Source organism: Myotis daubentonii, chromosome 6 (assembly GCF_963259705.1).
Source record: "Myotis daubentonii chromosome 6, mMyoDau2.1, whole genome shotgun sequence".
Taxonomy (NCBI): domain Eukaryota; kingdom Metazoa; phylum Chordata; class Mammalia; order Chiroptera; family Vespertilionidae; genus Myotis; species Myotis daubentonii.
This window is the reverse complement of record NC_081845.1, coordinates 82,695,631-82,709,071: the sequence shown is the minus strand read 5'-3', so window position 1 is coordinate 82,709,071 and position 13,441 is coordinate 82,695,631. Positions and strand designations below refer to the sequence as shown.

General features: G+C 45.7%; 1 protein-coding gene across 5 annotated transcripts in view; it reads right to left on the bottom strand.

Moving 5' to 3' along the window:
* ADGRF5 (adhesion G protein-coupled receptor F5) overlaps positions 1 to 13,441 on the bottom strand; it is a 102,507-nt gene that overhangs the window by 48,286 nt on the left and 40,780 nt on the right. For all 5 annotated transcript variants that reach the window (XM_059701496.1, XM_059701494.1, XM_059701493.1 and 2 more), the window contains 2 exons: positions 8,365 to 8,490; positions 1,539 to 1,593 (listed from right to left, as the gene is read on the bottom strand). In XM_059701496.1, coding sequence (XP_059557479.1) covers positions 1,539 to 1,593; positions 8,365 to 8,466 — 157 coding nt within the window. In that variant the 5' untranslated portion in view covers positions 8,467 to 8,490. Of the gene's footprint in view, positions 1 to 1,538; positions 1,594 to 8,364; positions 8,491 to 13,441 lie in introns of those variants that run through there.

The window sequence follows — 13,441 nt, the reverse complement described above, 5'->3', positions numbered from 1 at the left end:
CCATAATGATACTCCTTTTGAAGCACAGAAAGTGCCGTCTGCGCTGCAGACCACTTCAAGCAAGGAAGGAAGAAAGGGGGAGTGGGGATCCCATAGGGATAGGAAACAAAGCTAAAACAGAAGCAGAAAGAGAAGAGAAAGGAAAAGGAAAAAGGAAAGAAAAATAAGGGAAGGAAAAGAAAATTCTCAGTGGTATGACCTTCCAATGAGGATTTTGGGAGCTTGATAAAATGTGGTCAGGTTCTAGTTTCATGGCAGTGCGGTCTGGTTGCTGAGCTGTGAGGGATCTAACAGACACCTCCACCCTGACCTCTGACAAGCCTACTCCCTTCGGCAGCCCAGCCAGTCTTTCAGACCACAAGACTGAGCAGAGCAAGTCACAGCACGTCTGGAAAATGATCCCATCACAATGCTAGACGTAAGAAGTTCTACCTTCTACACAGTTGGTGTAGCCACAGGCCAGCAGACTCAACAATAGGAACAGATTCTCTGAACTCACAAAGGGGCAGCTATACAGAGACGTGCACTCTAGCTTCATTTGTTCACTCACCTATTGAGAGACTGGGCTAGAAGCCAGGAAGAGTTCAGGGGCGCTCACGTCTACTAGGGATGACAAACAGGAAGCAGCATGACAAAGCATTGGGACACTGTTGCGCTACGGGGATGTATCAAGGGCAATGGGAACCCAGAAAGCAGCCCCACCCTATCTGGGATTTGATGGAAGACCTTACATGGCAGGAACCCCTGTGAATTGAGACTTAGGTCAGAGTCCCTTGGACAAGCAAAGGGGGATGGTGGGCAGGGCACTGGCTGTGTGAAAGGGAACAGGAATAGAACATGTGGGAAAGGCAGGCAGGGTCCATTCTGTAGGACTCAAGCAGGTAATTGGATTTTATCTTCAAGGCAATTGGGAGCCCATGAAGAATTTTATGCAGGGAAATGAAAGCATCAGGATGATGCTTTTGAAAGGTTCCTATGAGAAAAGTAGGAGAATTTGGTTCTAGGAAAAACCAGCCTGCAGATGTACGCTGACACCCGCCCAGGTCCTGCACATGGGACAGGACCCCAAGGATCGTTGTACATGGAGGTGTTTACAGCTCTCACTGCCTCAACCCTGCAGGGGGCAGAACCCTCTATTTTCCAGACCAGCTTTTGAAATTTAGTGGGAAAATTAGAGTGGGAGACAGAGGAGAAGGACTTGAGTCTAGTGATTAAGTGGATCCAGAAAATAAAGTGATAAGTGAGAATTGAAGAGGTTTTCTAAAAAGGCAAAAGGAAAGGCTGCAGGATTGAGAGTAGAGAAGCAGGCTTTTGGGGGGTGGAGGGCAGCTGAGGAGACGGGCACAGGTGGTGGGAGGGGGAAGGGGCATCGGAATGTTGCTAAGATCCCTTTCGTGCCATTTGGTAGAGAACGGAGTTTTTTTGTAATTACTTCTAGATATTGAGACTGAACTGTAGATCACACTGTTTTGAAAGGTTAGAGCCAATATCATTTAATGGACTCACTAGAAGTGATTGACAAGAAAGAGTTTACATACCTGCTCGTTTCTGCCTCAGTGGCTCCTCCCCTGCTAGTTCATGCTCCTGGAGATTCTGAAAGAACATTTTAGAATTGTCAGTTAGTGGTAAAGACGTCTTTCCACTGCGGCGTTCTGCTCCCATGCCCCACATGTTAGGGCTGGGTTTAGGGCTGCAGAGTCGGGGTTAGCACCTTGTGCCCAGTGAGTGAGTGCGAGGTGAACAGCAACTCAGTGGTCGGGAAAATGACATGGACTCGGCTCTGTACTGTGACCTGGGAATTCACTTTCTATAGACCAGTCTCCAGACCCAGGAGTGGAAGACATCACCGTGTCTGAGTTTCTCAGAGTTCCTGCAGTGTGAGTCCTGTCAAGAAGTATAAATCCTGGTGTCGTCAGCTTGTGCTGCTTGCCCATGACTGGAACCCTGACTCATTCCTTTGGCCTTTTCGACAAGTCTCACGGCTTCTTCTTGGCACTCCGCCTGTCCCCATGGGAGTACTCCTGCAGCATTAGGGCCATTTAGATGGTCCATGCTTAGAAGTTATTCTCTCCTTCCCGGCTCCTTTTTCTCCCGATGGTTGCTTTCTGTGGCAGGGACCCTGAGAGCCAGCTCCAGAGTCAGCCTGCCTGGCTACAACGCTGTGCCACTGACTAGCTATGTGACTTTGAGGACTTTATTTGTGACTTTGAGGAATTTATTTGTCCTCCCTGAGCCTCGGTTTTCTTTTCTGTGAAACAGAATAATAATGGTACTGACCTTATAGAATTGTTATGAGAATTAAGTGAACTATAATGTGGTACATAGTAAGTAAGCTCTTAATAAATGTTAATTATATCACAAGGCACAATAGTTAAAAACAAGGACTCTGCAGACATTGACTTCAAATCTGAGCCCTGCCATAAAATGGCTGTGTGACCTTGGGCAAGTTACTTCACCTCTCTGTGCCTCAGTACTCACCTATAACATAGGGATAAAAATAGCCCGCGACAGGGGATTGCCAAATGCTTAATAAGCCTCCGGCATGGAAACTAGTTTTGGTGACATAGTAAATGCTATCCTGAGACAGGGCTTCACGTTGTTCTGGGGCACCATTCCCATGGACCACGGACCTCTCTTTCTGCACACGGCCTCCTGCCGCATCTCTGTAAAGCTCATCTCCGGTCATCATGTGGCTTCTGGTTTAGGAACTGACACTGATGGGCTTTCCTGTTGGGATCAATGCCAGCTCCACAGCTGGTAACCACACCGTGATCTGGAACAGGTCTCTTAGCTCCACCTGCCTCCAGGTGGACCTCTCTGTGAATGTTCTTCCCAATCTGAACCCCCTTTAAGGTCAATAGAGGAGCCCTGCCTTTCTGAGGCCTCCCCACACAACTCCTGCCCACAGAGGTGTGTTCGTTCCCACAAACTCCACACACCTATGAACCTCACCCGAGGCACGGCTCATTCTACTATCTGCACTGTCTACCATTATTTCCTAGTTATCTCACATCATAAGGGTAACAAAAGTAATAATTCCTAAGATGTGTTCAACATCCCGTGCCAGACACTATTAATCCCTCGATGTATGCTAACTTACTTAATTCTCACGACAGCCTATGGTACTGCCATTTCCCACATTTCACTGATGAGAAAACCAGCACAGAGAGGTCCAATAACCTGGCAAAGGTCACACAGCCCTTAAATAGCAGAGTCAGGATTTGAACCTAGCTAGCCTGGCCCCACGTCTGCAGCTGTCCACACAAGCATCATTTAATCAGGAGATTCTCCAGAAAACTGTGGTTTTGTCTCAGGGACCCACTCTGTCTTTCTCTTGTACTTTTTCTCTACTGCCTCTTCTCATCTCCCGTCTTTTCGATGACGAGTATTAACATCCATGGGAACTGGGGAGAAACTGTACCTGACAGCTCATAAATGTTCTTGAAGAATGACTAGAGCAGTGATGGGTGACGATTGGAATTTTAGAAGCCCAGATGCTACTTCGCTCGCGGTGAGGTTATTTCAGCTGCGCTGAATATGAGGAACCAACCCCAGAAGGAGCAGCGTCCACACCCAGGGCTGGTTCCTGCCGGCTTCCCCTGGAGCCTGCGTTGGCCCTGTGCCCAGGCGGAGGGGAAGGGTCTTCCGCTACATTCCTGCCTCCCTCCTCCCTGGGGCCTGGCCGTGGGGCGTGGGGAGTGGGGGCCATCAGAAGCTTTCTCGGTCCACATTTCACGGGCTGCGGTTGGGAGACTCAGCCTGGGAGAAGGTGGCCACTGGCGGTGACCTTTGGTCACCTGTCCCAGGTGGAGATGTTATTTGCTCCATTTCCCAGTGGGGTAAAGATTGGTGCTGGCAGTTGTCCGCTAAAATGAAGATACATTGCAATGCTCTCATGCAAAGTATTTGAAACCTTTGTGAGCTTAAGGGTAACTTGCCTCTCCTCTCTGCAATCTGATTTAGCAGGTCTGGGAGGGGGTGCGTGTGAAGAAAACTGCCTTTTTAACCACATATCCTCTCACGTGAGGCCAACCTTTGAGAATCACTGCTTCTGAACTAGTTCCTGACTCTCTGGTGATTATTGGGAACTTTCAGGGAACATCTTTGCGAAGTGTTTGCTGCTCCCACAACTCTGTCACCTACTGCCTCTCTATTGTCCAATGAGCATTCACAGCTTTTTGTGAGAATAGCCTACATTTTATTGTGAGCCCTGCAATCTTCGGGAGGAATGGAGGGAAAATACACTGAAGGCAATAAAACCTCCCAGGAGCTTCCCCGTGGTGGTGGTAACTCTCCCAGGTTTGAGAAGGAGCAGAGGACTGGCTGCCAGGTCTGGGGGCCTGGACTTCCATGAGGCAAATGCTGGAGTCTCCCCACCGCTGCTCTTCCTGGTTGGAAAAGCTGTGCTCACTCTAAGCATAAGCTTCTTGTGGAAGATACTGGGCTGGGGCACACCAGATGCATGTGAAGTCTCTAGCTGTGGTGTGTGTGTGTCCACGTATCCAGCTGGCCTGGGGCTCATGGGGGTTGGGGGTAGCTTCATCCTCCTGAGTCCTCATGTCACCCCAGTTCTAGGACCTCTGAGACTCCAGAACTTCCCATTTTTCTTAAACTTTGGGCACTGAGGACTCATGAGGGAACATAGATCCTGCCAGGGGCTCCTGCCAGGGGCTCCCACTGCTGAGATGAATGTTTACTTTGGATGAGATCACAGAGCCTCCCGCCGGGCCTCCCTCAGCTTGCCCACCTAGAAGTACCCAGGCGAGTGTCTGAGCGACAATGGGCAGCTTCTCCAGAGGGGATTTCCTGACAGCCAAGCTTCAGCCAGAAGACCCGAGGTCAGCGATTCCAGGAAACGCCCCACCTGTTCCACATGACTTTACAAACAACCATGGAGGTGGGGCTATGGCCTGAAGAGGGTGTAGACAGTCAGTCAGGAATAAGAGGTGACTTTTATGTGTAGAAAGAAAATTCCCATGGAACCTGATGATAAGGGATCCTCAAAGGTCACTGCTGTTGCCATATCTCACCCCTCTTTGTCAAGGCCCTGTCCCTCACTCCTCTTTGCCTTGACCTGGAATCCCAGATTTAAGATCTTTGCCTCATTCTGTATATATAAAGGCTAAGTGACCGTCCAACTGTCCGACTGGTAGCTATGATGCGCACTGACCACCAGGGGGCAGACACTCAATGCAGGAGCTGCTGAGCTGTGGTGACTTGGCAGCTGCGGTTATTGGGTGATGCACCGGAACCAGAGAGGAGGGAACCCTATTCTGGGGTGCATCACCCAAGAACCTCCCTCTCACAATCTGGGACCCCTTGGGGATGTCAGAGAGCTGGTTTCTGCCTGATCCCCGCAGGCCAGGCTGAGGGACCCCACCTGCTGGAGGGACCCCACTCACTCTGCAGACAACCTTTGAGCTGAGCCACAGCACCGCCCCAGGTGTGGCTAGCCGGGGAGGGACCTTGGGAGGTTGGCTCCAATGTGTGTCTGGCCCATCTTGCCCAGTTCCACCCCGCCAGCCATCTTCTAATTAATTTCCTTTCAATGTACACTAATCCATGCACCCAGGCACTAGTATTAAATAATTATCTCAACAAGGATCCTGTTGGAATCTCTCCTCGCACAAGCATATTAATTAACACAGGTTTATTTGTACTTGAATAGTAAAAATAACTACTAAATCTTAAGTACTTGCTCTGTGTCTGTCACTGTGCTAAGACATACATGTGCGCAACATTTAATCCTCCCAACCAATTGAGGAGGAGATACTATTTATTCTCATATCATGTAGGGGAAATAGGTTAAGGGAGATAAAGAAATGTGACTCTTTCCAAAGCTAGTGAGGGTCAGAGCTGGGCTTCAGACTCAGGGCTGAGGCCACAGTTGAGAGTGGACAGCCTTGCTGCTGAAAGTGTGTTCACTGGAACAGGGGTAAGTGGCGGAAATACAACATCTGGGGCTCCACCCCAGCCTTCCTGAGTTGAAATCTGCATTTTAAGAAAGTCCCCAGGTGGATTCATGTGCACATTGAAGTCTGAGAAAGTACATCATCCACCTCAAAAGCCCACCACCCCTATTTGCACACCCATGTTTATAGTAGCTTTATTCTCAATGGCCAAGAGGTGAAAGCAACCCAAGTGTCCATTGATGGATACAGGAATAAAAAAAAAGTAGATATACATCAGTGGATCATTATTCAGTCTTAAGAAAGGAACTAAATCCTGATGCATATTATTACATAGACACATTTTTAGGACATTATGCTAGGTGAAATAAGCCAGTCACCAAAAGACAAATACTGTGCAATTCCACTTATAGGAAGTACTTGGAATAGTCAAAATTATAGAGACGAAGTAGAACAGTGGTTGCCAAGTGCTGAGGGAAGGGGACAGTGGGGAGCTGCTATTTATAAGGTATAGATTTTCAGTTTTGCAAAATGAAAAAGTTCTGCAGATTGGTTGCATGGCCATGTGAGTATATTTAACAGTACTGAACTACACACTTAAAAACTGTCAAAATGGTGAATTTTATTTCAAAAGCGATAATTGTCTTTTAAAAGCTCATCACTATGCATTTAACATGATAGACGGCCAGCCATGGAAGCTGGGTGGCAGCTTAGAGCAGTGTAAGCTGATGAGAAGGGCTCAAGTGTACCTCTCCTATGGGGGTCTTTGGCCTTTGGGCTGTATGAAGATATTATATCTTGAATACAGATCTAGGAAGAAAAAGGAGGCAGGCTTTTGGAGAGAGGGGACCTTCCAGGTAGATCAAGTTCAAATTCTACTAGCAGCTCTTGGAGGTCAGGGGCTTATCCCCTGACAGCCTGTGCCACCGGGCAGATGGAGAGGCTTTGCTAGGGCCTCTGCAATGAGGGCCAACCTGGCACAATGGGAGGGCACGAGGACCCTGGAGCAGAGGTAAACCTAACTCCATTGATGTGATCCCCTCATGCTCTGGTTTTCTCCCCACGTGCCTGGGGTAACTAGAGCTCTGCACTGACCCAGTACATCCACAGGAAATGTAAGCATCTCCCTGTGTACCATATATGCGCACACTGCTGCACATAATTGTCCGGGTCACACTCTGCACACAAACTATATCGCCCGAGTCAGCGGAGACATTTAAAAAAGACAAAGAAAACCTAGGTGAAATGATGAAAGACGTGAAAACAGAAAATAGGACATGCATAAAGTCATAAAACAAAATCCTGAAAGTAGGACCAAACATTTTAAATATGACATTAACATGAATAAATTATACACCACAACCAAAGTCAGGTTCACTCAGGTTTGATTTCAATGGGGAAAAAAAGCCTTCAACACATGTTGTTTATAAAAGAACTATTAAAGCAAAGTGATATATTAAAGGCTAAACAAAAAATAAAGGACAAAGATCGGGCAAACACAATACAAAGACAGGATGGACAACGAATTAAAATTAAAAGGGGCCAAGCACGGCAAAAAGAGACATCTCCAAGGCTAAAATCAACCAATGAAGCCACAACAATGGTGACAGACTAAATAAAGTAGCACTAAAATATCTTCTTTAAAAATCAGCAGAAAAAAACATTACAGTAGAAGAAATAATAATAGCAAACAGTGCTACAGTAATTAATATGTGCCAGGCACTATTCTAAGGCAGCTTATAAATATTAACTAATTTAGTTCTCACAGCAGTCATAGGGAATCAGTGCCATTATTATCATTGTTTTATAGAGGAAGAAAGTGAAACACAGGGAGAGCGCCATTAATCTCCCAAGCTTCATAACCCATAACATATTCTATCTCTGATATATGGAGTAAGCTAAGGAAGGAATAACCCAAAAATGTCCCAAAAAAAATAATAAGACAGCACTTATCACCCCATTAGTTAAGGAAAACTCCCATTAACTTTCCAAAGACAAAACTACCTGGATAATTTGTCAACAAAAAGCTTGAAGATATCTCTGCCCCTTTAGCTATCTCAAGCCGTGATTATCACACACAATGAACACCTTTTGAAATGTGCTGTAGTCTGATGCTCAAGTTACAATGAATCCTTTGAGAACATCCATCCTTTTCAATCCTCAAAAACTGCCTTACAGTCACTGTTGTCTGTTTCACAGAGTACAGCTTCAGGTCTAGAGGTGGCAGTGTCATTCAAAAGGGAAGACTGGGGGATGTTCCACTGATTTCAGAGCAAGACAAGTTGTCACCCATGAGTAGATACACTACTGTCCATTTAGGTTTACCTCTCCTACCCCCATTTACAACATTTTCTCACAGACCCTAAAATTTTTTTAAGCCACTTCTGTCTGTGATATTCCCAGGATATCAGAAAAATGTGACAAGGAAAAATACAGCAGACAGGGATTTACTCACCAAAGGATGAACAGTAGACTCTATATTCCAGGTCGCTGTGACTTGGGAAGAATAAATCACAAGGATCACGAAGCACAATGTGGTTCTCCCTGGATGTTTCATTTCTTCAAGTTTGAGTTGCTTTGCCTGAAAGGGAAATGTGATGGTTTAGAGATAGAGCAAGTTATTTATAAAACATGGAGAGAACTTGCAAACCCTATCTCAAAGGCCACACTACAAAAGGACCTTTTCAGCAGAGAAAGGAGGTGCGTTAAGTATCTACTCTTGAGAACAGCCTCTACCCCAAACCCTTGGGCGAGGAAATGTGAGGCAGGATGAGGGTTGGGGAGGATGGGTGATGGTACCTGTAAATAGGACAGAGGTGGCAGGCTTTGGGGTACGTTTTCTTATACATGGAGAAGGAGAGAGATAAGGAACAAGAAAAGAGAAAGAGGAAAGAGAGGGAAAGTAAGAAAAAGGGAAAGACTATTTAGTACGAAATAATTTTAACCTTGGGATCCAGTACACATAATATATGAACAAAAGAGATTAATACTTAACCTTTGCTACATGCAACACTGATATTTTCAATTCTCGTCTATCCTTATTTTTTCTTTTAATTTAATTTTTTATTAAATTGACTTCATGACCCATAAGTACGGAAAATCCTAGACTTAAACCATAAAATTATAAGTTGTATTTTATAGTCTTATAGTATGTAGTGAAGAATATTAATATTATAATATGACCCATCCTATGTATTGATTTTTGTTGCCTCTTGCAAATTTTCTATTGCTTTTATTATTTATTCTCTTTCTTATACTTTTATTTTATTATCATTTTTTAATTTATCTTTATTGCTGAAAGCACTGACCGCCCCCTCCACCTCGCTCCGCCCCCTCCCCTGGCCTTCCCCAAACTATTGTCCATGGGCTACGCCTATGTGTTGATTTTTGATAGCTATTGTTTTATAATGATGGTGATGAAAACAAAGTTTTTCGGTGACCTGATTACTTACTATGGCAATTAAAAAGAAGACTATCAGATGGAAGAATCCCAAATCTTATGGGTCTGGGGACCAGGAGAAACTGCCTTGTGGAAACTCTTTCCCTTACTGACTTTCCTATGTCCATGTGTTCTGAAAAGAGCACTGGACTAAGAAATGGGTAGGGATTAGGATCCAGGATTACTATAAACTAGCTGTGTTTCCTCGAATAAGTCAGTTATCTGAGTCTCAGTTCCCCCATCTGTGATATGGGGATAATGACACCTCCTCTAATTCTCTCGCAGACTTTTCTGAGACTCAAATGCAACTAAAAGCCATGAAGAGCTCCAGGGGTGCGGTCTGCTGTGGTTTTCACTCTGACTGCTGGTGGAATCCAGAGGGCAACCATCAGGAAGGGCAGTCCTTGGCCCAGGCGCAGCAGACAGTGCCAGGCGACCATAGCCAAGATAACACAGAAATGACCGCCAAGACTTACATGCTGGAGAGAATTGTGTTTCAATCACGAGCTGCTGGCTGCCTCCTTTTCCTTTTCCCCAGTTGAAAAGAGGGAAGTATAAGGCCTTGGTAAACTGACCCAATTGGCAAACCTGGCAATCAAATACATTTTTAAAATTCTGCAACCCGATGGTTTTCGGAAAATGCTTTGCAATTTGAGTTACAGGAACAGATATTTGAGATCAGATGCGTCTGCTGATGGGAAATCATAGCAACTCATTGCTCAGTTCTCTACCTGAGGTTTTTTTCTCCCTGGTTGAAAGAGTGTGGGCTTTTGTGGATATTGGGCAGCTGGTTCAGTGTGGTGATAGCAACTGTTCCCAGGATGAATGGAGTTATGTAGGAGGCAACTTAATTTTTTCAGGCCCCAACATAGTGTTGGCTGGTTCCATACTGAGGCAGTTAATCAGGGGATGACACTTAGTAATTGAATGGTTAATGAACCTCCCTTAATTTGTGACACCCATGGAGGGACTCAGGTATTAGAAGGACCTAAGCTGACTCCATATCTTTCCACCATTCTCCAACGTTGGCCTTTCGTCGAGTGAGCAAGAATTATAATGTCCCTAAGTGGTTACATCTTGTCCTTCTGTATAGCCCACCATCCACTACTGTCTACTGTCCTCATCTTCCTCAGCCTTCCCTAGGTCAGCTCTTGATTAAATCAACATTCTTTACTCAAAGGAAGTATTTGGTGACAACAAAAATCACAAGTCAATAGAAATAGAGAAGTAGGGAGGACCCCACTGTGGGGAGGGGGTTCTCTGGGTGCAGAAGAGTGATGACAGCTGTGTGCAGTCACCAGTCACACAGCACAGGTGAGGGGTTCACCACCTGAAAGGAGAATGCCCTCCCTTTGAGAGAGAGGTCATTTCAAAATATGTGACAACCAGTACATCATGGGCCTGACCAATCAGAACAGTGATACCAGCTGAAGATCAGTTCAGCTTTTGAGGTTGCTACTGCATGTGGGGGGAAACCTGAAGACACACTTGTCTTACCTAACCCTCCAGCTCAAAGCTATTCTTGCCTGTGAGAAAGGCAGTAGAAGATCTTTAACTTGGCTAATGGAGACAAAAGTCCAAATTTATCCAGTTAAAAGTGAAGAGCATTATCCCACATTCACAGCAATGTGTCTTCAGTAGCGCTCCCTTAGTCATAAATCCCCTAGAGCAGTGGTTCTTGTTTACTCCAAATTCCTGGAGTTAAGGACGGATAACCGCTAAGAGATACAGAGACAAACAGCAAGAGAGAGAAAATGATCTGATATCACTCCCAATATCTTTCTCTTTTAAAATGATAAGTCCTGAACATTCTGTACTAAAACTCACCAACCTATGTGAGCCGGCTGTGTCTTAGAAAAAGCTGGGAAACATGTTCTCATGCCCAGCCCCAACCCTATGGTGATGACCAACTTCCTGGCCTCCTCTGACTCTATTTTCCTGTCCCTGGAGTTGGGGAGAGGGGAGTTGAGAACCCTGACATCATATGCCAGGAATAGGTCATCAGGATTCCTGGCAGCCAGCATTGGGAGGGTGAGGGTCTGGGTTCCTTGGAGCAGTCTCTAAGGACATCCTCCTGCAGGAGCTGGCATTGTGAAATGGGCCTGAAACACGTCAGGAAACAGTTCTCCCAAATCTTAGAAACGTCCAGTGCTTAAGATCAACTGCTCTTTTGGAAACGCTTCATCAGCCTTGACCTACCCAGACTTGCAGTAGGAAGAGGAGTGAATGGGCTGTGTACTTTGCAAGTTCAAAGCCTGTTCACAAAATGATGACATCTGTGAGGTCATCATCAAATTATGACTCCAAGCTATTTCTAAATAGGGCAATAGTGGGATTCTTTCTGGTAATGATTTACTTCCTAAGCTCTACACAGCTCTGCCTTCCTGGCTCTCCTGGAATCCTTGGTCTCCGGGGAGTCTAGTCTTGTTACTCTCCTCTCGGGAAGTAGGAAGGTAAGAGGTGAAAGAGAGCCCATGTTTGATCAGCCTCTGCCCGGTGTCTCCCCCTTCCTCCAGCCCAGTGCTCTGCTCCTGGCTCCAGCCCAGCACACGGACCCTCCTTGAAGCTTGCCAGGTACCACCACCCTGGAAGTTTCCTGGAGCATTTGTGTAGCATCTGCTTCAGCGGTTTTTATCCCTGGCTGTGCATCAGAACCAACACCTAGGGAATTTCTTTTGTTTGTTTGTTTGTTGTTTCAATATCATCCCAGAGCAATTAATCAGAATTTCTGGGGGATGGGAGCTGAGAGTTGGTGTCTACCCCACCTGCTTCTGATACATGAGGTCTCCAGATCCACATCTTCAACATTCCATTCCATATTTCCCTGCACACCCCTGGCCCTTCCCATCACCAACCTATAGCTTTCCCTCTACTAAAGAAGCTATGTAGAAACAGAATCTTCAGGGGGATTCATTTAAGAGGCAATCAATCAGCAGTGGATGAATGAATGGATTAATGGGAGTATGGATGGGCTCAGAGGTGATCTACCTAATAGTTTCGATGCAATCCAATAGTGTATAATGAGATATATAACAGAAGCCACCAGTGGCTCATGGGACTGGTAACTATCACCCTTGGGCTGCTTTGTTCACTTTGAAATGGAGACAGCTGCCTCTGCTTATGCTGCCCTCTGCCTGAAATCCTCTTTTGTGAGCTTGTGTTCTATATCTCAAATAGCGTCATATGTGTTGGGCACTTCTGGACCAATGAATACAGGCTACTTTTTATTGGCCCAAAATTGTGCTATGCATTCACAAATTGAAATGACTCCTGGTCCTTGCCCCAAGAAGCTCTCAATCTTGTTGGGAAGACATGAAACATACAGTTAAAGAAATATGAACTAGCCCTAACCGGCTTGGTTCAATGGATAGAGCATCAGCCTACGGACTCAAGGGTCCCAGGTTCGATTCCGTTCAAGGGCATGTACCTTGGCTGCGGGCACATCCCCAGTGGGGAGTGTGCAGGAGGCAGCTGATCGATGTTTCTCGCTCATCGATGTTTCTAACTCTCTATTCCCTCTCCCTTCCTCTCTGTAAAAAAATCAATAAAATAAATTTTTTTAAAAAATGAACTAAAAGGAGGCAAGCTTGAAAGATATACTTTTACTAAATGCCTACTAGATATCAGGCACAGTGCTAAGTACAATAAATATGTCAACTCATTCATTTAACTCTTCCAATAACTCTGTGAGGTAGGTATTTTAATCCTAATCCAGAGATGAGAAAATATCAAAGGCCCAGACAAGTTACAGAACCTACCCGGCGCCCCCAGCTAGTAGGTAGTAGAGTCAGATCCGTCCCCAAGTTGACCTATGGCCAAAGTGACTTGTAGTGTGCACGTGATAAGCATGACAGGAGTTGAGGACAGAGCGACCTTGGATGAGCTTTGGAGTGACAAGGGTCACTTGCCAGACCCGGAAGGATGGGCAATACTTCAATGTCTAATGGAGAAAGAAAGAATTTCAGGTAGAAAAGGAGCAGCGTGAGCAGAAGCAGCTCTGTTTCAACAAAACAGCCCAAAGGGTGATGTTTAGCAGTGAGCCACTTGTGCAAGTTCCCTTGAGCAGCTTGTGACATGGGCTCAGTGTGGTCCT